The sequence below is a fragment of the Anomaloglossus baeobatrachus genome, chromosome 3 (genome assembly GCF_048569485.1).
Source record: "Anomaloglossus baeobatrachus isolate aAnoBae1 chromosome 3, aAnoBae1.hap1, whole genome shotgun sequence".
NCBI lineage: Eukaryota > Metazoa > Chordata > Amphibia > Anura > Aromobatidae > Anomaloglossus > Anomaloglossus baeobatrachus.
The window spans coordinates 152,650,849-152,673,432 of record NC_134355.1 but is presented as its reverse complement, the minus strand read 5'-3'; the positions used below and the strand labels follow the sequence as shown (position 1 = coordinate 152,673,432).

General features: G+C 44.6%; 1 protein-coding gene across 6 annotated transcripts in view; it reads left to right on the top strand.

Annotated features, from left to right (window-relative positions):
• PLEKHG1 (pleckstrin homology and RhoGEF domain containing G1) overlaps window positions 1-22,584 on the top strand; it is a 356,257-nt gene that overhangs the window by 329,410 nt on the left and 4,263 nt on the right. For 5 of the 6 annotated variants that reach the window (XM_075339534.1, XM_075339533.1, XM_075339531.1 and 2 more), the window contains 7 exons: window positions 634-667; window positions 1,833-1,928; window positions 8,191-8,229; window positions 8,318-8,340; window positions 12,902-13,114; window positions 13,256-13,363; window positions 20,127-21,741. In XM_075339534.1, coding sequence (XP_075195649.1) covers window positions 634-667; window positions 1,833-1,928; window positions 8,191-8,229; window positions 8,318-8,340; window positions 12,902-13,114; window positions 13,256-13,363; window positions 20,127-21,741 — 2,128 coding nt within the window. The remainder of the gene's footprint in view (window positions 1-633; window positions 668-1,832; window positions 1,929-8,190; window positions 8,230-8,317; window positions 8,341-12,901; window positions 13,115-13,255; window positions 13,364-20,126; window positions 21,742-22,584) is intronic. The other variant, XM_075339532.1, reaches the window with a different exon arrangement.

The following is a 22,584-nucleotide window of genomic DNA, read 5'->3' as shown; positions in this document are numbered from 1 at the left end:
GATGGAAAAAAAGGAACATCATCAAAGCGGTCACATTATACGCAAATTTTAGCCATAAAAGCTGAATTTAAGTGAGAGAAGTCTGCTTGGATGATGAAAACTGTTTCTGATACTAAACCCTGATCACATCTCAACAGCCCTACATTCATAGGGAAAGTGACACGTACAAAACTTTTATTTTCTTCTTCATTTTATTATTATTATTTATTATTATAGCGCCATCAATTCCATGGCGCTTTACATGGGAAAGGGGTATACATAATGGGGACAAGTACAATAATCATAAACAATACAAGACACAGACAGGTACAGGAGGAGAGAGGATAGAGTCACAGTCTACAAGGGATAGATGAGGATACAGTAGGTGAGGATAGAGCTGTATCAGACTGAGGGTTACGGCAGGTTGTAGGCTTGTTGGAAGAGGTGGGTCTTCAGGTTCCTTTTGAAGCTTGGCAAGGTAGGCGAGAGTCTGATGTGTTGTGGCAGAGCATTTTATTACTTTTATAGGTATATAGATAGTATATGATTCAACTGACTTATTAGTTATTATAATTATATTTTAAATGATGAATTTATAGTTTTTCCTACTTGGTGATATGTGAAATATTTTATATATATATTTCTTATTTCTAGGCAAAACAAGCAATTTTGGAAATGGATGCAATCCGTAAGTTCTTTAACGTTGCCTATATTTTGTCCTGATGGTTTTTATCCTCACTAAAGACAATTTAAAGAAGTGGTTCACCCATATTTATTATTTGCTAGATTGATATTATGTTGAGAAACTATGTTTCTCTCAAATACCTTATGTTAGCAATAGTGCCTGTGAGCGGCGCTATTGCAGTCCGCTCTTCCCCATTGCTTGACCCCCGGGCTCTGTGACCTCTGGGATCCAGTGATGTCACGTCAAATTTCTGGTCACGTGACATCACCGCGGCCGGCCCCAGTCTTCCATAGTCACTGGGCTGTGGGCAGCGTTTCACCACTCGTCACAGCCCAGCATGTCTCCTGCTTGCAGCGATTTGCAGCGAGGGAGCAGGGAGCTGATGGGTTGTCACACTGGGCTGTGCTGAGCGGTGAAACACCGTCCACAGCCAATCACTCACGGAGACCTGGGACGGTCGCGGTGATGTCACATAATCAGGAACTTGATGTGACATCACCGGATCCCAGAGGTCACGGAGCCTGGGGGTCAGGCGATGGAAAGCAGCGGTCCGCAATAGAGCCTCTCGCAGGCACTATTGCCAACATAAGGTATTTGAGAGAAACATTGTTTCTCAACATAATATCGATCTAGCAAATAATAAATATGGGTGAACCATTCCTTTTAAGTATTATAGAGGTTGTCTCCATGTAGTCATTAAAGGGTTATTCCCCAAATCACAAATTATTCTTTGGCCAGAGGAAAGGGGGGAAACTTGTTCATTGCTGGAGGTCTGACTGCTGTGACCCCCAGATAGCTGCTTCTAAAAGGTTAATCTGCAGGAAACCTAGCTGTTTATAAAGATTTCATATGGTAAATCCATATGCTTGGAATCCATCTTGCATTGGTTCTTATATATTTTAATGCAGCATGAAATAAGAGCTAATTATAGATCTACCCTGTGCTTACATGCTGCACACATTCAATATCCCCTACAAAGAATGGTATTAAACTAAACTCAAATCTAAACTCAGAATCGGGAAGCTTCACACACCTGTCAAGATGATGAGACAATTTTAGCATATAATATACTCCTTGAGGTTTCCCACGATGTGATATGTCTTTTTTTAAGCTACCATACAGTCTACATATGGATTTAGTACAATATCAATCTGCTGTTCACTCTTAGATCATCCAGGATTTTCTTACACTACAGAAGGAGAGCGAAAAACTACATCAAATGTAAAAGAAGAGCTTGCCTCGAGCAGAGTCCGAAGGAAGTCGGGTAAGTCCTATAAGATATCTTCTTTTTTTACTTAATTAAAAGGATAATTTGAAAGTGTTTAAAGAAAAAGCATAAAATAATTTAATGTGGTATCAAAACTACTTAAGACATTACACTGACAGTATAGAGTCTTGAAGGGGTTTACCACCCTTCTTTATGCCTAATGCTGGCTGTTCTTCTCGTGCCAGGTCCTCTAGTCTTCTTGCTTTGTCTCCCAGTGCTACAGGTCTTCGCACAGTTTAGTCACATCAGTGACCTATATGGCACTTTGGCATACCTCCCAACCGTCCCGGATACAGCGGGACAGTCCCTCTTCTGAGCCTTTGATCCCGGGCCCCGCCCGTGAGGCTGTTTATCCCGGGCTCCACCCACCCACTGTAGCCCCGCCTCGCTGTTTCTCCCTTCTATTCATTACAGAGCCGACCGCGCACCTACTCCTGTGACTGCTGCTGAGGTATGAATCACCCCCTGCAGCAGAGCGACCCCTCCCTGCAGCAGAGCGACCCCCCCTCCCCCAGAGCCGACCCCCCCAGTCCTGGAGCCTGCGTTTCTCTGCAGCTGTTCTCTGACTCCCCGTGTGCGGCTTCTCACTGCTGCAGACACGCGGGGAGTCAGGACGCTGAGGAGACCGTGCAATCAGCACTTATCTCCTGCAGATAGCACTGACAATAACCTATGCAGAGTGACATCTGCAGGCTTCTATTACCCAGTGGTCTCCTGCCTGTGGAGCAGAGCTGCTGGGTCCTAGCTTCCCAACAACTTCAGCTCTGCTTTATCCTGGCTCCCCTACCAGTTAAAGGGAAACTGTCAGCAGAAATTTCACAATAAAAGTAATAGATTCCCCTCTGCAGCTCCTGGGCTGCTTCTGGAAAGGTTCCTGTTGTTATTGTGCCCCCTTTGAGACCTACAAAAATACTTTATGAAGTCTTACCTTTTTGTATGCAAATGTGTTTTTATGGTCACGGGGGCGGGCTGTCTGGCGTCCGTTATTCCCCCTCCTGCCGCTTTACGCAGTCCCCCATTGCTCATTTACATACACAAGAACGCCTTCCTCATGTAACTGTCCTCCCGAAGATTTGCGCATGTGAACGCTTTTTCAGGTGATTGCGCAGGCACGAGATTATGGGCGGCGCTGTGATTGTCATCAACAGCGTTAACCAAGTACCCGCCCATAATCTCGTGCCCGCACTTTTCCCTCTGACTCCACCGTTATGCGCAAGTGCTGGCCATATGAACCATGTTACCTATTACCGCTTGCACGAGATTATGGGCGGGTACTTGGATGACTTTGCTGATGACAATCACAGCGCCGCCCATAATCTCGCGCCCATGGTAATAGGTAACATGGTTCATATGGCCAGTGCTTGCGCATAACGGTGGAGGCAGAGTGAGAAGCGCGGGCACGAGATTATGGGTGGGTACTTGGATGACGCTGCTGATGACAATCACAGCGCCGCCCATAATCTCGCGCCTGCGCAATCACCTCAAAAGCGTTCACACTTTGCACAGTGCTCAGTCCCGCGAGAGTGGCACTGGGCATGCGCAAAACTTCAGGAGGACAGTTACATGAGGAAGGCGTCCTCATGTATGGAAATGAGCAATGGGGGACGGCGTACAGCGGCAGGAGGGGGAATAACGGACGCCAGGCAGCCCGCCCCCGTGACCATAAAAACAGATTTGCATACAAAAAGGTAAGACTTCATAAAGTATTTTTTTAGGTCTCAAAGTGGGCACAATAACAACAGGAACCTTTCCAGAATGCAGCCCAGGAGCTGCAGAGGGGAATCTTTTATTTTTTTTGCTAAATTTCTGGTGACAGTTTCCCTTTAAAGGGAACCTATCAGGTGCAATCTGCACTCAGAGCCAGGAGCAGTTCTGGGTGTATATTGCTATTCCCTCCCTAACTGTCCCTGTATACACTAGCATAGATAAAGGCATCTATAGAAAAAGTATTTTTAAAGAGCTTATATCTTATGCTAATTAGCGCGGGGACTAGTCCCAAGGGCGTTACTTCACTTGGCTAGTCGGCTCACATAGCGTATTAGTACTCACACAGGGGCGTAATAACATGCTAACATGCTATGCGAGCCGACTAGCCAAGTGAAGTAACGCCCTTCGGACTAGTCCCCGCGCTCATTAGCATAAGATATAAGATCTTTAAAAATATTTGTTCTTGATCTCTTTATCTATGCTAGTGTATACAGGGACGGTTAGGCAGGGATTAGCAATATGTGCCCAGAACTGCTCCTGGCTCTGAGTGCATATTGCACCTGACAGGTTCACTTTAAAGGGAACCTGTCACCAGATTTGGGGCCTATAAGCTGCGGCCACCACCAGCGGGATCTTATGTACACATTCTAACATGCTGCATACCTCCCAACCGTCCCGGATACAGCGGGACTTTCACGCTTTACGTTGTTTGTCCCGTTGCCACGGGCGGGACGGCCGGCTCCCGGGCTCCGCCCACCCACTCTCTCTCCGCCTCCCTGCTTTTCCCTCCTACCATCCTAGTAGACGTGGCATAGAGAGGAGCGCTGCCTGTGCTGCTGCTGGTACAGTAAACTAATCTCCCCAGCGCTGATTTCCCTCCCTCCCCCCCTCACCCCCGGCCGGAGCCTGTCTGTGCGGTCGGCCGGCCGCCTGTCTGTGCGGTCGGCCGGCCGCCTGTCTGTGCGGTCGGCCGGCCGCCTGTCTGTGCGGTCGGCCGGCCGCCTGTCTGTGCGGTCGGCCGGCCGCCTGTCTGTGCGGTCGGCCGGCCGCCTGTCTGTGCGGTCGGCCGGCCGCCTGTCTGTGCGGTCGGCCGGCCGCCTGTCTGTGCGGTCGGCCCGCCACCTGTCTGTGCGGGCGCCCCCCTGCCGCCTGTCTGTGCGGGCGCCACCCGCCGCCTGTCTGTGCGGGCGCCCCCCGCCGCCTGTCTGTGCGGGCGCCCCCCTGCCGCCTGTCTGTGCGGGCGCCCCCCTGCCGCCTGTCTGTGCGGGCGCCCCCCTGCCGCCTGTCTGTGCGGGCGCCCCCCTGCCGCCTGTCTGTGCGGGCGCCCCCCTGCCGCCTGTCTGTGCGGGCGCCCCCCTGCCGCCTGTCTGTGCGGGCGCCCCCCGCCGCCTGTCTGTGCGGGCGGCCCGCCGCCTCATTGTGCGGGCAGCCGGCCGCCTCTCTGTGCGGGCGGCTGGCCGCCTCTCTGTGCGGGCGGCCCGCTGCCTGTCTGTGAAGGCGGCCGGCCGCCTGTCTGTGAAGGCGACCGGCCGCCTCACTGTGCGGGCGACCGGCCGCCTCACTGTGGCTGCCTGCGTGTCCGTGCTGGAGGCCCGCCGGCTGCCTGCGTGTCCGTGCTGGAGGCCCGCCGGCTGCCTGCGTGTCCGTGCTGGAGGCCCGCCGGCTGCCTGCGTGTCCGTGCTGGAGGCCCGCCGGCTGCCTGCGTGTCCGTGCTGGAGGCCCGCCGGCTGCCTGCGTGTTTGTGCTGAATGGGTGTGGATGGGGAGTGGATATGGGCGTGACTGTGAAATGGGTGTGGTTAGGGGGCGTGGCCTAAAAATTTGCCGCGGCGCGCTACGCGCGCCGCAAACTTTGTCCCTCTTTTCCTTCTTTAAAAGTTGGGAGGTATGACTTTGGTACAGTGGTCACATGTTCATAAGGCTAGATAACTGGATATATATAACAGACCTGGCTTCTGTACAACCTGTTCCAGTTGTAAGAACATATGAATCAATCTGCACAAATATATATGTGTTAATGTCCTCTAGCTGACGCCTTAAATATCTATCTGACTGACTTACTGTTATATCGCTATTTTTGGAGCCAATAGAAAAAATATTAGGAGCACACCATACTCAAGGACATTTAATTACTTCTGGACTGCCCATAGATTTTAAACTTTCAGGAGGTTCGCCTTCTACTCTACAGTGACGCGCTAACACATTACTGCATCATATATGATGAGATCATGCAGCTGCAGGAAGCCATCTGTAAGACACAGCCAGACTCTTAATAGAGAGCGCAGAGAGGGGTTTTTTTACCATCTCTGCCTTCCTGACTGCTGTATACAGAGCGCTGCTCAAGTGCTGTCTATAAAGTGTAAGAAGCACATTTTCCTCTGGATCCAGTGATCATTTTACTGTTGACTGTAATGAAAGATCACGAATTTCTGGATCCGAGGAGACCCAGTTAGCTCTGCTATAGAGGTCAGAAAGCTGAATGGCTCTGTAACTGGGGCTATAATATACCAGCCCCAGTTACAGCAGAAATCCGATTTAAAAATAAAATATTTAAATGTTGATATTCCCCTCTCCACATGCGCATGCACTCCAAAGGTCTTTCATGACCTTCTGGGAGGCACAATGTGTGAAATAAAGGAAAAATAAATAAAAAAAATACCAGGAAAAAAATAAAGAAATAAAGCTGCTGCCAATCCAAATCGCTGTTTCTAACTTCCCACTGTTGAAAAAAAAAAACACCTTATGTCCAATATATAAAAATAATTGTTACTGAAAGGGAAACAAAATGTAAAATCTATTTAAGTAGTCCTTTGTAATCATATAAAATTAAATACCAGACAAGTTTTTTTTCTTTATTTTCCCACAGATACATGTAAAAAAAGAAAAAAAAAAAAAAGTGTATGAAAATAACATCAAAATTAGGCCCCAAGCATCAGGACAAATGCAAAAATTAGTTGTATATCCAATGAGAAAATATTTTACAGAACTTTAAACTGCATGTAGGAAAAAAAATAAAATGTGCCTGGTCAGGAATGGGAAAAATAACCTGGTCTTTTGTTGGTTATAGCAGGTGTTCAACCTTTCCTGTGACAGCTGGAAGAAAAAAAAAAAACGGATTTCTGCGCAGCACTTTTCTGCTTGACATGTTCCGATGGAATAGAATATCAGCTTTTTAAACCCTCTGAGCGCAGCAAATGCGCTCTATATCACAGCCTCAGGGCAGTCAATTAATTTTAGTGGAACAGCAATTTCTGTACAGAGTATGACTGTCCGACAGCAGCATATGTTCTAGTATCTGTAATAGGCACGGTTCAACAAAGCTCTCGATTAGATTACTCGCGTTAAGCCAGTAAATCTCTTTATAGGAGTATGTCATTATGTGTAACTGTGTGTGGGGATTGGACTCGGACCTTGGCGCATTAGTGCTTTTTGATATTGAATAAAAATACATGAAGTATCCTCATAACTCTATAGCATAGTCAAGAACACTGTTATTTTCAAGCCCAAATCCATGATCAGATGATTTATACTCTGTGAATAGGAAGGTAGAGTTGTTGTGATTGACATGTACATGACAAGTACACAATAAGAAAGGGGAAGAGGTTATGATCCCCATGACATTTTTGCCATTTAGAGATGGGTGGATTGATTAGCTGGACTCCGGTCCATCGACCATATCCGTATCTGTAGCCACCAGACAGAAGACAATTCTTTTACTTTCTGGGATCCCCGGTGTGGCTTTTGATTTGCCTGACTGATGCAATATCATCTATGCATCACTCTGCAATTATGACGTTGCGCCAACCCGACTAATGAAAAGCTGCATCTGGGATCCCGGAAGGTAAAGATTTGTGAAGCTCCTGTCCAGAGGCTACTGAACTGACTGATGGCCTGGAGTCCCGCAAATCGATTTGCCCATTTCTAATTGCCATTTATGTGGAAGAACTGTACCACATTTCCACCAGTGCAAGTTTAATGGTGTTGAATGGGCATATAATACAGGGATAGGTCATCAAAATCAGATTAGTGAAGGTCTGACACCAGCCACTGCCAAGGTCAGCTTTAATTGGCCACTGGATGTAAATATTGGACAAAGATGAGCATCATGGGTCCATTCATTGTGTAACAGCTGCTGACGAAGACAGAAAAATGCTCCTGTTTGCTGTAATAAGAGTTGATCTGTGCTACCTGGACATCGCTACACATTAAATGGAGCTCTGCTCATCCTCCTCGTTCACTATGTGCAACTAAATAGTTGGGCTCCAACTCTGGGCAACCCAACTAATCTGATGTTTGATGACCTAGCCCAAGGATAAGACACCAATATTTCATGCCCAGATAAACCATTTATTGTTGAAAAAAATGTAGGCCATTTTGATGAACCTTTTGATTAGTGCCATTGCAATAATCTGTTTATGATAGGTAATCTAATAAATTATTCGTTAAACTAAAGGGTCTATGTTTGAGACACAGGAAAGTCTTTTTATAAATTCACTGGTATTATTTGAGTAGAAGAAAGCATTTATTACTGTTGCCTTGTCATTGTTTTTCAGAACCGTCATCTAATATACATAAAGTCATGAAACCAAATGGTAAGTTCATAGCGGGTGTACATTTATATGAGGAAACCTAGTTTGCATAGATTTGATTTTCTTGACTTTGTCTATTTTTATTTTTCAGACGTGAGCCCTGAAGTTCAAAAGGTAATTTCCGAATTACTGGCAAAAAAAATAATAAAATAATATAGTATATTTTATACTAGGTTTTTATTATTTTATTAATAGCTCAGTCATTGTGCGCATATTCAGATTTGGCACACAGAAACCATATCAGACACTTTTTTTAATATCCATGGGTCAGAAGTCCATTTTTAGGCTATCATTTTTAGAGATCAGCATGATGTAGTGTAGAGAGCCTGTTTCCAGAGATGTTTCACTTATAGGTTGTGTTTTGCGGTTTCATTATAATCAGTATTTTATCAGCAGGAGATTATCACTATAGGAAAAACGGTCTCATGCTTCCTAGTCCAATAGCACTCTAAGCACTGATTAGCAGCTTTCTTTCAATGCAGAATGTACACAGAAAGCTGTTAATCAGTGATGTGGGTGTGATTACACATATCTCAGCTTTCAGAGAACTGCTAGATCTGCAGCAGAGAAATAATGATTTTATCAAAACTGCTGAATTCGGCACACAATGTCATACATCTCTGGAATGCGGGTCTCTGACCCTTCAAACATGCTACTCTAAAATAGGATAGCAAAAACTTGGTGAAATATTCACCTCGAAAATAAAAAAAAATTCCAAGTGGGGTAAAATAGTAAAATCTAAAAATAAATAAAAATGTAGTTTTCTATAGTTTGGGGTGTTAGTTTTCAAGGTGTATGTTTATTGTAAAAATGACTGAGATTTGATTCTCCAGGCCAGAGTGATTTACGAAAACAGTAAACTTGCATAATTTTTATTTATTTCAGTGGTGAAAAAAAAAATTGGTTTCTGTTGTCATTTTCCAAACTCCATAATTGTTATAATTTTCAGTTGATTGGGCTGTCCGAGGGCTTATTTTAGGTGGTTTTGATAAGGATGATCCCTCCATTTTGGGAAATCTCCTTCCATTGAATGTCTGCTGAATCTTAAATCGAAAGTAACTGAGTGTTACTAGGCGGAATTCAGACCACACAAAGATTGCTGGTATAAACTCCTCTCTCAGTGGTAGGAGGTGCAAAGCCAGTTGTGTTTTATTGTTTTATACACAAGCCTTTTAGAGACCAATAGTGGGTGGATCCCTTAGAATAATTACTAGCAGTTTGGAATAGGTTATATTAGAAGCACACGCAGAAAGCATATGATGTTTGTGTCCATATTTGGGATTTCTTCTTCAGCCCTCCATTGCTCACAGGGCCGTGATCTTCAACCCACCATGGTTTGTGGGGTCCTTGTCACATAGCACCCCAGTCATGGATCCGAACTTGCGCAGATGCAGCCAGTCATCATTATCAACATCTTTATCCTGTTCCCTTGTATTAGACATTAGCTGCAGACTTTGGTGTACACATACTTTCTTCCTGATACGCGGCAATAATCAGGGAACAGGTTCTATCTTGTTCCTCATATACAAAAGAAAGCTTAGTTATAGAAAAGCATATAGAAAAAGATACTGTATTCTTTCAGTAGAAGTGCATATAGAAAAATATATTCTATTCTAAAATAGTATTAATAAAACCATCAGACTGTGAGAATACATGTGACTTTTCGACCACATGTTTTTTAGGGAAGTAAGGAGGCAAAAAAAAACCCCATAATTCTGGCAATTTCATTTTTATGTTCTTTGTTCTGGCATTGGCCACATGGGTTAATTTTATTTTTTTGAAAGAACAGACTTATATGGATACAACAATACTAGATTTTTTTAATATATATATATATATATATATTAATATATATATATATATATATATATATATATATTTTTTTTTTTTTTTTTTCAAATGGGGGGAAAGGCATGCGTTTCAATTTTTTTTATATTTTTTTATATATATTTAAAAAATCTTAACAATTTTTTTAAAATTTATTCTTTTACTCTTATTTTTTTTTTGTTTTGTACCGGTGTTCATCTGATTGCTTATACTACATACCTAATATACCACAGGAGTGCAGTATATATTGTAAATCAAGGTCTCCCATGAAGCTCAGTCATACCCTGAGCTTCACAGGAGTAGTAAGACTGCACCATACACCCCTCAACCCACCCATGAAAGTCCACAATTCTCCAGAAATGCACCTGGGAAGTGGTATAAGCACATGCTCCCACACATGCAGCATTTTGGTGGGTCCCTGCCCCCTTTCTCAAGTTTCCAATTACTTTTATAAGCAGCCTAGGAAATTTCAAGTGTTGCTTGGCGGGCAGGAGGGGGTTGAAGTGCTCAAGCAAACGCCAAACCCTTGATCAACTTATCAGTGATTTGTAAGGCTATGTGCGCACAGTGTGTTTTTCGCGGCGTTTTTGCGCGTTTTTCGGGTGCGTTTTTGGCCTCAAAACTGCAGGACTTTGCTTCCCCAGCAAAGTCTATGAGTTTTAATTTTTGCTGTCCGCACACATCTGGTTTTTTTCAGCTGCGTTTTTGTGGTGCCACAAAAACGCAGCATGTCAATTATTCCCGCGTTTTTCACTGCGCTGTTCATCCATTGAGTTCAATGGGATGTAGAAACGCAATGAGAAACGCAAATAGCTGCGTTTTGGTGCGTTTTGAAGACCAAAAACGCAGCTATAAACGCAGGAGGTGGGTAGTAAAGTGACGTGTACAGGAAGAGGATTCCTTCTGTCAGTATATACAGAAGCATGAATCCTCCCGGTACCGCCACCACCGCGTCCACCTCCAGTCCTGTGCATGTATGCTGCCGTGCGGCGCCATGTACAGGCAGGAGGTGGAAGCGGCTGTGAAAACAAAAGTTAACAGTAGAAAAAAAAAAAAAAGTTATACTCACCTGTCTGCAGACTCCCGGTGCCATGCCCGCTCCCATATCCTCTCACGGTATCGCCACCCCCGCTCCGGCTGTGTGCAGACAGCCGGGAAACCTCCAATGGATGCAGGACCTGCCGATGGATCACCTGATGCAGTCACCTGACGCATCAGGTGATCGTAAGTATCGCGGTGACGCGGGCGCCCGGCCGGTATCAGCGGATGCGTCAGGAGACTTCATCCCTGATTACCGGCAGCTGCTGCAGCGATCGGACGGGATCAGACTCCCGCCCCATCGCTGCAGGAGCTGCCGGTAATCAGCACATAAGTGAGTATTTTTTTTTTATTTTTTTTTGCACCGATGCATCAGCTGATTGTATAATCGGCTTTTATACAATCAGCTGATGTGTGATGGGATTCAGGCACTTGAACCTGACACATCATCTGATCGCTTTGCCTTCCAGCAAACCGATCAGATGATATTGGATCCGGATTGGACGGCGCGGGACCCTGACCCAGGGTTACTGCGGAGGGGGGTTTATTTCAATAAAGATGGAGTCACTAATTGTGTTTGTGTTTTATTTCTAATAAAAATATTTTTCTGTGTTGTTTTTTTTTATCTTTACTAGAAATTCATGGTGGCCATGTCTAATATTGGCGTGACACCATGAATTTCGGGCTTAGGGCTAGCTGATAATATACAGCTAGCCCTAACTCCATTATTACCCAGCTAGCCACCCGGCTTCAGGGCAGCTGGAAGAGTTGGATACAGCGCCAGAAGATGGCGCTTCTATGAAAGCGCCATTTTCTGGGGTGGCTGCGGGACTGCAATTCACAGCGGGGGTGCCCAGAAAGCATGGGCACCCTGCACTGTGGATTCCAATCGCCAGCTGCCTAGTTGTACCCGGCTGGACTCAAAAATTGGGCGAAGCTCACGTCATTTTTTTTTTTTTAAATTTATTTCATGAAATTCATGAAATAATTTAAAAAAAAAAAGGGCTTCCCTATATTTTTGGTTCCCAGCCGGGTACAAATAGGCAGCTGGGGGTTGGGGGCAGCCCGTACCTGCCTGCTGTACCCGGCTAGCATACAAAAATATGGCGAAGCCCACGTCATTTTTTTGTTTGGGGGGGCAAAGAAATCCTGCATACAGTCCTGGAAGGAGGATGCTGAGCCTTGTAGTTCGACAGCTGCTGTCTGCTCTCCTGCATACACTATTGGATGGAGGATGCTGAGCCTTGTAGGTCTGCTCCCCCTGACTCTCCCTCAAGCATACAGTCCTGGATGGAGCATGCTGAGCCTTGTAGTTCTGCAGCTGCTGTCTGCTCTCCTGCATACACTATTGGATGGAGTATGCTGAGCCTTGTAGTTCTGCAGCTGTCTGCCCTTCTGCATACACTAGTGGAGAATGAAGAACACATTGATGAAGGAAATGACATCAGACCTTTTTTTTTTTTTTTTGTTCACTGATAAAAAACGCATAAAGACGCAGTGAGCAAAAACGCAGCAAAAAAACGCACCAAATCGCGGCAAAACGCGTGCGTTTTTTGCCGCGTTTTTTTTACGCAGGTGCGTTTTTGTGCGGTTTTAGCGGCCAAAAACGCACAAAAACGCAGCGTCAAAAAAACGCAGTGTGCGCACATAGCCTAAGTGTGCGATCAAGTCTGAGAGCTATACAAGCCAGATGTCATTAAGGGACTATATATTTATGGATCCTTTTTATGCTAATTTCATGAATATAAAAATTATTTTAGATGAAAATGTTTTATAGCTAAAAATATATTTTTGTTTTTTTATATTTTAGCGTATTAGTATGCAGGGCAATTTGCTTTGTCAAGCAGCTAAACTAGGATCAAGGGATATGCTCCTGAGCCCCGGAATGAAAAAAACGGTGCTGTCTCACAGTTCTGATATGAGCAACTCACAGGAGTTTTTTCAGCATTCCTATAACAGCAAAAAATTGCATCTCCGGCCAGGAGAACAGACTGACGCTGATGATGAGGAAGATTCTGAACAGGTCAGTACATTTTAATCTATAATATACATTCTGGATATGTCTTACATTTTATATATTGTGAGAGAATATTCTTTTGGTCATAGCGCTTTGATTAATCATATCTACAACTGCATATGCTGATGCAAAATTCCACATTTACAGTATGGCTCTCAACAAAAGGTTAAAGGAGGAAGAAAGAGGTTGAACAGCCAGGCCTCAGAAAATGTTGAGAAACGTAGAAGTATTAACCTCAGCTTATGTGATGGTCAGGTAAGTGTTAATTATTGGTAAGCTTGTTGTATAAGAAATCTTATACTTGAAAATATGTTTAATGTGATTCTACAAAGGTGAAGTGAAGGGCTGTCACAAGCGGCAGGTGAGGTTGCACACCCACACTTTTCTCCAGTGATTACTACTAGTCATGGCTGTATGTGTAAGAAAAGATGAACATGGAGGCCATCATTTTTAAAGGGTTTTTTCCAGAAACAAAATATACTTTATTAAATCTTGGAATAATTACAAGTTCCACAATTGGCTCGGAGGGAAGCATAAAGGTACCGTCACACTAAGCGATGCTCCAGCGATCCCACCAGCGATCTGACCTGGCAGGGATCGCTGGAGCGTTGCTACATGGTTGCTGGTGAGCTGTCAAGCAGGCAGATCTCACCAGCGACTAGTGACCAGCCACCAGCGACGCATGGAAGCGATGCTGCGCTTGGTAACTAAGGTAAATGGGTAACCAAGCGCTTGTTTACCCGATATTTACCTTGGTTACCAGCGCACACCGCTTAGCGCTGGCTCCCTGCACTCGTAGCCAGAGTACACATCGGGTTAATAAGCAAACCGCTTTGCTTATTTACCCGTTGTGTACTCTGGCTACGAGTGCAGGGAGCAGGGAGCCGGCACTGACAGCCTGAGAGCAGCGGATGCTAGTAACCAAGGTAAATATCGGGTAACCAAGCAAAGCGCTTCACTTGGTTACCCGATATTTACCTTGGTTACTGCAGCCTGTCAGAAGGCGGCTCTCTGCACATTCAGTTTGTTGCTCTCTCGCTGTCACACACAGCGATGTGTGCGTCACAGCGGGAGAGCAACAACTAAAAAATGGTCCAGGACATTCAGCCGGCAACCTCACAGCAGGGGCCAGGTTGTTGCTGGATGTCACACACACCGACATCACTAGCAAGATCGCTGTTGCGTCACAAAAACCGTGACTCAGCAGCGATGTTGCTAGCGATGTCTCTTAAGGCCCCGTCACACTAAGCAACATCGCTAGCAACATCGCTGCTAACGAACAACTTTTGTGACGTTGCTAGCGATGTTGCTGTGTGTGACATCCAGCAACAACCCGGCCCCTGCTGTGAGGTCGTTGGTTGTTGCTGAATGTCCTGGGCCATTTTTTAGTTGTTGCTGTCCCGCTGTGAAGCACAGATCGCTGTGTGTGACAGCGAGACAGCAACAACTAAATGTGCAGGCAGCAGGAGCCGGCTTCTGCGGAGGCTGGTAACCAATGTAAACATCGGGTAACCAAGAAGCCCTGTCCTTGGTTACCCGATATTTACCTTTGTTACCAGCCTCCGCCGCTCTCACTCTCAGTGCCGGCTCCTGCTCTGTGCACATGTAGCTGCAGGACACATCGGGTTAATTAACCCAATGTGTGCTGTAGCTAGGAGAGCAGGAGCCGGCACTAAGCGGTGTGCGCTGCTCCCTGCTCTGTGCACATGTAGCTGCAGCACATATCGGGTAATTAACCCCGATGTGTGCTGTAACTAGGCGAGCAGGGAGCCAGCGCTCAGTGTGCGCTGCTCCCTGCTCTCTGCACGTGTAGCTCCGTGCGCTGGTAACCAAGGTAAATATCTGGTTGGTTACCCGATATTTACCTTAGTTACCAAGCGCAGCATCTTCCACGCTGCGCTGGGGGCTGTTCACTGGTTGCTGGTGAGCTCACCAGCAACTCGTGTAGCGACGCTCCAGCGATCCCTGCCAGGTCAGGTTGCTGGTGGGATCGCTGGAGCGTCGCAGTGTGACATCTCACCAGCAACCTCCTAGCAATTTACCAGCGATCCCCATCGTTGTTGGGATCGCTGGTAAGTTGCTTAGTGTGACTGGACCTTTAGTGAGACGTGGCCTTAAGTCACTTGTGATAAGTAAGTATACAGGTGAAACAGCAGGGGCTCGCAGCTGTTTGTATGAGAGAACACATTTCCCTACCTGTCAGTTTTATCACAGGAGTGAGTTTTTCAAAGCCTGCGGTTTCAGCCCTGGGAGCTCCTCATAAATCAAGTTGGTGACATATACAGTATATGCTCAGTGTTGGCTGGAGACAATAGTCACGGACTTGATTTAAGATTAACGACCACTTTACACACAGAGATAAATCTTTGGCAGATCTGTGGTTGCAGTGAAATCATGGACATGTTGTTCCATTTGTACACAGCCACAAACCTGGAACTGATTGTCCACAATTTCACTGCAACCACAGATCTGCCGCAGATTTATCTCTGTGTGTAAAGTGGCCTTAACTCAATTACAGAAAAACTAGTTGTTCCTGTGATAACAGGAAGGGAAATGTGTTCCCTGATAACGTAGCAGCTGTGAGCCCCTACTGTTTTGTCTGTGTACACACTTATCATAAGTGATTTTTGCTTCCTCCCCTGATCAGAGCTGTGCCAACAATGAACTAGAGCAGCTATGCATAGTGGGAACATTTACAGTTATGGACGAAAGTGTTGGCACCATTTAAAGTGTTCCAGAAAATAAAGTATTTCTCCCAGAACATTTTTGCAATTACACATGTTTTGGCACCACAAAAAAATAGAGGGAAAAAAAAGACAAATTGGACATAATTTTACACATAACCTCAAAAATGTGCCGTACAAAATTGTTGGTGACTTTCAAAAACTGGGGATAAACAACTGAATGAGCATCACATGCTTGAAACAAACTCACCTATGCAAGTAACAGGTGGGGGTAATATGAAAATCACACCTGAAACCAGATAAAAAGGGAAGAAGTGGACTCAGTCTTGTATTGTTTGTCTGTGTGTGCCACACTAACCATGAAGAACAGAAAGAGAAGAGAACTGTTTGAGGACTTGAGAATTAAAATTGTTGAAAAATATCAACAATGTCGAGGTTACAAGTCCATCTCCAGAGATCTTCACGTTCTTTTGTCCACAATGTGCAACATAATCAAGAAGTTTACAACCCATAGCACTGTAGCTAATCACCCTGCATGTGAATGGCAGAGAAAAAATGCTGAAAGGTTGCAACGCAGTATAGTCCAGATGGTGGAAAAGAAGCTCCAATCAAGTTTCAGAGAAATTCAAGCTGTCCTGTAGGCTGAGGAAACATCAGTGTCAGTTACACGCCCCACCGGAGCCTGGGGGCACTCGTTACCGGGCCGGTTCTGTCCTGGGTGGATGTCGTGGTGGCAAAGCCCGGTTCCGAGACCCCAGCGGTGTCATTTTAAATGGTGGTGGGGATTATTATTTACAGGGGATAGATTTGTGACGCCACCTGTGGTACTCTGTCACTTACAGCGGATGCTGCGGGATGGCACCGCTGGGCCAGATGGTAATGCTGCTGAGTTGGTATAGCTCTCCACAGGTAGAGCTGGGCCCCAGGGCTGTTGATGGTGTATGTTGGGAGTAGTAGTAGTCTTTAAAAGGGGCAACGCGGGGCTGGCTGAGCCGGCAAATAATTACAAGACACGGGGTTGCAGTCCCAAGTTCTTTTACTCACAGTTTGAGACCCATTGAGCACTGAGACCTGCTGTCATGGAGCTCTAGCCGATCCCAGGTAGTTCAGAGGCAAAGACCGGTATTCCCTTCTGTATACCTTCCCTGGTCGACTTCCTGTTCTGGCTTCTCCCTCCAGCCCTGCGCCCTCACACACAGAGACCTGAAGAGGTGTCCGGGGACCCTGTCAGGTGGCTTGAAGCTCTATCCCTTGGCCCTATGTAGTAACCTTTTCACTGGATGTGTGTGGATGTGGCTTCAGTACTTGCAGTAACCTCAGTCTCCGATTTGCTAGCTGAGCCTTGTAGTTCTCCACTAGTTGAGGGACTGATCCCCTTTACGGCCAAGTCCCTCCACACCAGTATGCCGACTGTGGATCGAGACCACGGGTGTATGGCGCACTTCCTGTGGACTCTAGGACCCCTTCTTTCCTTTTGGTCCCAGGGTGAGCTTCTTCAGCTCAAATCGCCTAGGACCTGTCTCCTGCAAGTCCTACTCTATTCTTCTACTGACTTGTTCTGACTAGTTTCACTTTCTCCACATAGTTCTAAGTGTCCACCCACTAACTAACCCCACTTCCAAGCTGGCTTTGAAATAACTAATGGCCTGATGAGGTGTAGCTAAATCCGGTGTGAGTGTGTGTGTGTGTGTTGCAGTCTACAGCCTCCCCCTTACCAGTGAACAGAGTCCCACACCTCTGACTGAGGTGCAGTACCTCTGTGGCGACTGGAGCATCTGGGGCGTCACACTAGCGTGAACGATCCTCTCATATTTGATTCAAATGAAACCCTATGACAGGAGACCCAGGAGTTCTCCACTGCTGACACATAAAAGACATAATAAAGCTAGACTGCAGTTTGCCAAAATGGACGTGAAAAAGCCAAAATATTTCTGGGAAAGCGTCTCAAAGTTACAGATGAGACCAAGAGTAGAGCTTTATGGTAAAGCACATAATTCTACTGTTTACCGAAAACTGAATGAGACCTGGAAAGAAAAGAACACATTACCTACAGTCAAATATAGTACATGTTCAGGGATGTTTTGGGGTTGTTTTGTTGCCTCAAACACTGGATGCCTTCACTGTGTGCAAGGCATCAGGAAATCTGAAGATTACCAAAGGATTTTGGGTCGCAAAATGTAGTGCCCAGTGTCAGAAAGCTGGGTTGTCATCCTAGGTCTTCCAGCAGGACAGTGATCCCAAACATACTTCAACATGCACCCAGAAATGGATAAATCAAAGACCTGGAGAGTTCTGAAGTGGCCAGAAATGAGCGTGGATTTAAATCTGATTGAACACCTATGGAGAGATCTTAAAAATGCTGTTGGGAGAAGGCACCTTCAAATATGAGTGACCTGGAGCAGATTTCAGGAGAAGAGTGGTCCAAACTTCCAGTGATTGATTGCAAGTATTTATTCCAAAGGGTGTGCAACCAAATATTAAGTTGAGGGTGCCAACAATTTTGTCCAGCCCATTTTTGGGCTTTTGCATGAAATTATATCCAATTTGCCCTCTTCTCTTTTTTTTTTTTTTTGTGTTGTTCCAATACACACAAAGGAAATAAACATGTGAATAAGAAAACATGTAATTGCAATCATTTTCTGGGAGAAATATTTAATTTTCTGGAACAATTTCAAGGGTGCCAACAGTTTTCAGCCCTGGCTATATAAGATTACCTCAGCGCAGCAAAATGTTTTTAGCACATGTAATTATGGAACTACTTTTCTTATTCCAAAATCTATTCATTAAAATGTACTTTGTGTAGCAACCCCAGTAAGTGTCATAGGGGTACGTACACCGTATTATGATCAGTGTCCAATTCTTTAATATGTATAGTAGTCTGGCCATTTTCCTTTTGCTCTTACAATTGTCATAAGCATGTTTAAAGGATATGGACACCTTTCACATGTAAAAAGTGACTTTTACATACATAAGGGACTACCTTGATTTCAACGTTTTTAGAAAGTTGATGAATTTTGTATTTAACAAGCAAATTATGTACAATAAAAAAATTGCAAATGTTTCTAAAACTTTTTTAAACAAAAATAAATAATCCCTTTTCCTTGAAGTAAAAATAGCTAAAAAATTATTTAAAGAAAACATTCCAAAAGAGTAATATAAGTCGATCTTTGTTTTAAAGGGTTTACACCAAATTTTGAAGTTACACTCTCGCCACGGGGAATATATAATTGATAGCTGGGGGTCTGCTCACTGCAGAGCCCCATCTAAATGGAGCAGACGTCAAACATATGAACCTTTTGCTTCATGCATTCTCTATAGGACTGCTATAGATAGCGGAAAGATGCCCCATAGGCTATACTTGTGTACGTCACATGTTCCACTTCTGAAAAGTGTGGATAGAACATGTATGTGACTCACGGACGTCTGAATGAGGTCTCAAGGCTTTTACTGACTAGCCAATGCCTTTTAGTAATCATCAGCCCTGTCTATAGGTCCCGACTCCCTATACACATTACAAAAAAATTGGTGAAACTTTTTTTTTTTTTATGGGACACAATTACCATCTAATATGTATGTGTATTGAGGCCTCCCAATTCTTATCCAACATCATCTGTTATCTGAAAAGCACTGGGCATTTTTAATTTCTCTGCCTGATCCTTTTGTACCCCTAGGAGATAAGCCAAAATTGTGTCTGTCGGTGAGACCCCCAGTATTGGCCATTTTTAGCCACACAGGCCCAGAGATGTTTACCTAATATACTCTACTACTCTCTTATGTAGGCTCTGCATTAGAGTCGGCTGTCAGTCACTGCTGGAAGAATAGTTATAGCCAACGCTTACTATGCCCAGAGCAGTTACTGAAGCAAGACCAGCGCCACCCCATGACTGAAAGATCAAGGCTGCCGGGAGGAAAAACCTTAATTTCCTTCTGGCAGGGGGACTCTCAGTGCGTGTGCTAGACAGCTTCAACTGTTAAAGAGGTTGTGCACTACTTTTACATTGATGACCTATCTTAAGGATAGGCTATCAATGTCAGATCAGCTGGGGTCCAACATTCCGCACCCATGCCAATCAGCTGTTCCCGGTCTCGATGGCGACAGCAGGCAACCGGAAATGCTCAGTTTCGAAGCTGCTCCATCTTTTGACGGCCGATCTGACATTGATCACCTATCCTAATCATAGGCAGGCCGTAAATGTAAAAGTAGTGGACAATCCCTTTTAATCTACAGTTTAACCGCATATCTGCAAGGTATTAGCATATTTTACATGACCGGTTCCCTTAAATGGGTTTTCTGTATTCAGATTTTAACTGATTCTTTTGGATTTTGTTCTTAGAGTTCAAAAGACCAGTCTGATGAAGAGTCAACACAGCTGAACAGAGGCCAGTCGTCTTCAAGTTCTGCAGTTCATTCTTTGGACAGACAGCAAAGCGTGTCACATACTAACTCTATAATAATGAATATCCTTGGGAGTACTACAGCTCTGCGAAATATCTGGACAGATCACCAAATCAGACAAGCCCTGTTTCCTTCAAGAAGAACACCTCATGACAATGAGGAGGATGATGATGATTATCAAATGTTTATGATGAATGAATGTTCCAAATTAGAGTCCTCAAGGTCACAAGATGAAAGAGGTGCATCCAGTCGACCATGTAGTTGGCATTTGGGCCTAATTCAAGATGATAGTGCTAACAACTCATACTGCAAAATTGTCAGAAGAGCCAGCAGTGTAGGAGAAAATAAATCGGTCTCTTGCAATTTGAGAGGGAGACAGAATAACACTAGTCAACCTGAACAAAAGTCCTCCTCCCATGGTTCCTCAGAGGAGTTGACAATTGATGATATTGAACACGTCTATGATAACATCAGTTATGATGATCTCAAACAGATGGGCCTCACAAGAAGAGATGAATTTGGTTACATAAAAAATAGTCCCAGGCGTGATGCAGACCATCAAAGTAAGGTCAACACCAATGTTCGACCACCCAGAGGACATGAAAAGGCTAAGAACACTCCAGTGCCAAACAGAGAAAGAGCAATGTTGAAAAGGGGAACCCCTAACTCTAGTTCTCAAGAGCTTCGAATAATAGAAGAAAATATTTATGACTCCATACGCCTCCCAGAACAATCTCTACAGCATATAACAAGGAATTCCCATTCAAAGAGAAACAATTTTTTGGGCTTAGATGGAGATTTTCAATGTTTTGACCATATAGATCATTTTGTTTCTGAAGAAAGCCTTCAGTTCAGTGAGGATGAATCCTTGGACCACCGAGTTCCATTAGGAGATGACTATATTCACCTGCTCAATAATTCCTCAAACTCAAGTTCAGTTTCTCACAAAACAGCTGCTGACAAATTATCTGAAGAAGTAGATGAGATCTGGAGTGACTTGGAAAATTACATAAAAAAGAATGAAGAAAAGAAAAGTGACAGATTGTTGGCTTCATTTCCAGTGAGTAAAGATGATGTCCGTGAAAAGAGACATATAGCTAGCAGATCTCATTTTAGCAAAGAATCAAAATTTCAAGTATCATCCGTATGTTTACCAGATAATTCACATCTACCAAGGACAATTGTGAAGGACAGTCCCAGTGTCTATAAAGATGAGCCAAGCCCTCCAACCTCCCCTAGCAGCTCACTGCTAAGTTTAAAGCGAACATCCCTAACCAGTGAAATGACATTCATGGATTCTCCTTTCTTTTCATCTCAAAGTACTTTATCTTATACAGATTCTATGAATGCTGCTCAGGGATTAGACAACATTGAAAAGTCCAAAAATAAGGTGTTTCTAATGGCAAGACAATACAGTCAAAAGATAAAGAAAGCCAATCAACTTCTAAAAATTAAAAGTCCAGAGCAAGAACATCCTTGTAAATCGCACAAATTGAAGTCAAAAGACCTTGCAGCTATTATGGAAGAGAAGAAACAAGGAGGGACCGCAATAGGTAAGATAATTGTGAAAGAGATACGGTAATTAGTCACTATACACTGTGTGGCTTTTTTTTTGGGGGGGGGGGGAATGTCAACTGATAATGATTATATCAGGGATCGTGATGGGCGAGCACTAAAATGCTTGAATGCTCGTTACTTGATTCGAGCTGTTTAGATGTTCGGACAAGTTCAACATGAGTAAGGGCCTTGTCACACACAACGACTTACCAGCGATCCCGAAAACGATGCGACCTGATAGGGATCGCAGGTAAGTCGCTGGGAGGTCGCAGGTGAGATGTCACACAGTCAAATCTTACCAGCGATGCAGGAACAATACAGGTCGCAATAGCGACCTGTATAACGATCTCAGCAGTCACTGTGACCCTGTCACACAGTGTCAAACACAGCGATGTGTCCTGCCCAGCAGGACATCGCCTTTGAAGAAAATGGCCTGGACCATTCGGCAACGACTAGCGATCTCACAGCAGGGCCCTGATCGCTGGTAGATGTCACACATAACAAGATCGCTAACTGGATCGCTACTGCATCACGAAAACCGTGACTCAGCTGCGATCTCGCTAGCGATCTCGTTATGTGTGACGGTACCTTAACAAGCATTATGGAAAATCAATGATTGGCCTGTCTGGGCCTCCACCCATATACAACCAGCCATAAACAGAGTATTTCCGGCGGAGGGAGAGCAGGTTTGTATTTTCTTTCCTTTTGACACACCATATCAAAGAATGTTGTTTTATCCACCGGGAGAGCCATTCAGAGACTGCGAATGGCTCTCCTTGTGATGCCTGCACACATCATGCAATGAAGCGTGCCTGTGTTTTATGCTCATTGTATCACGG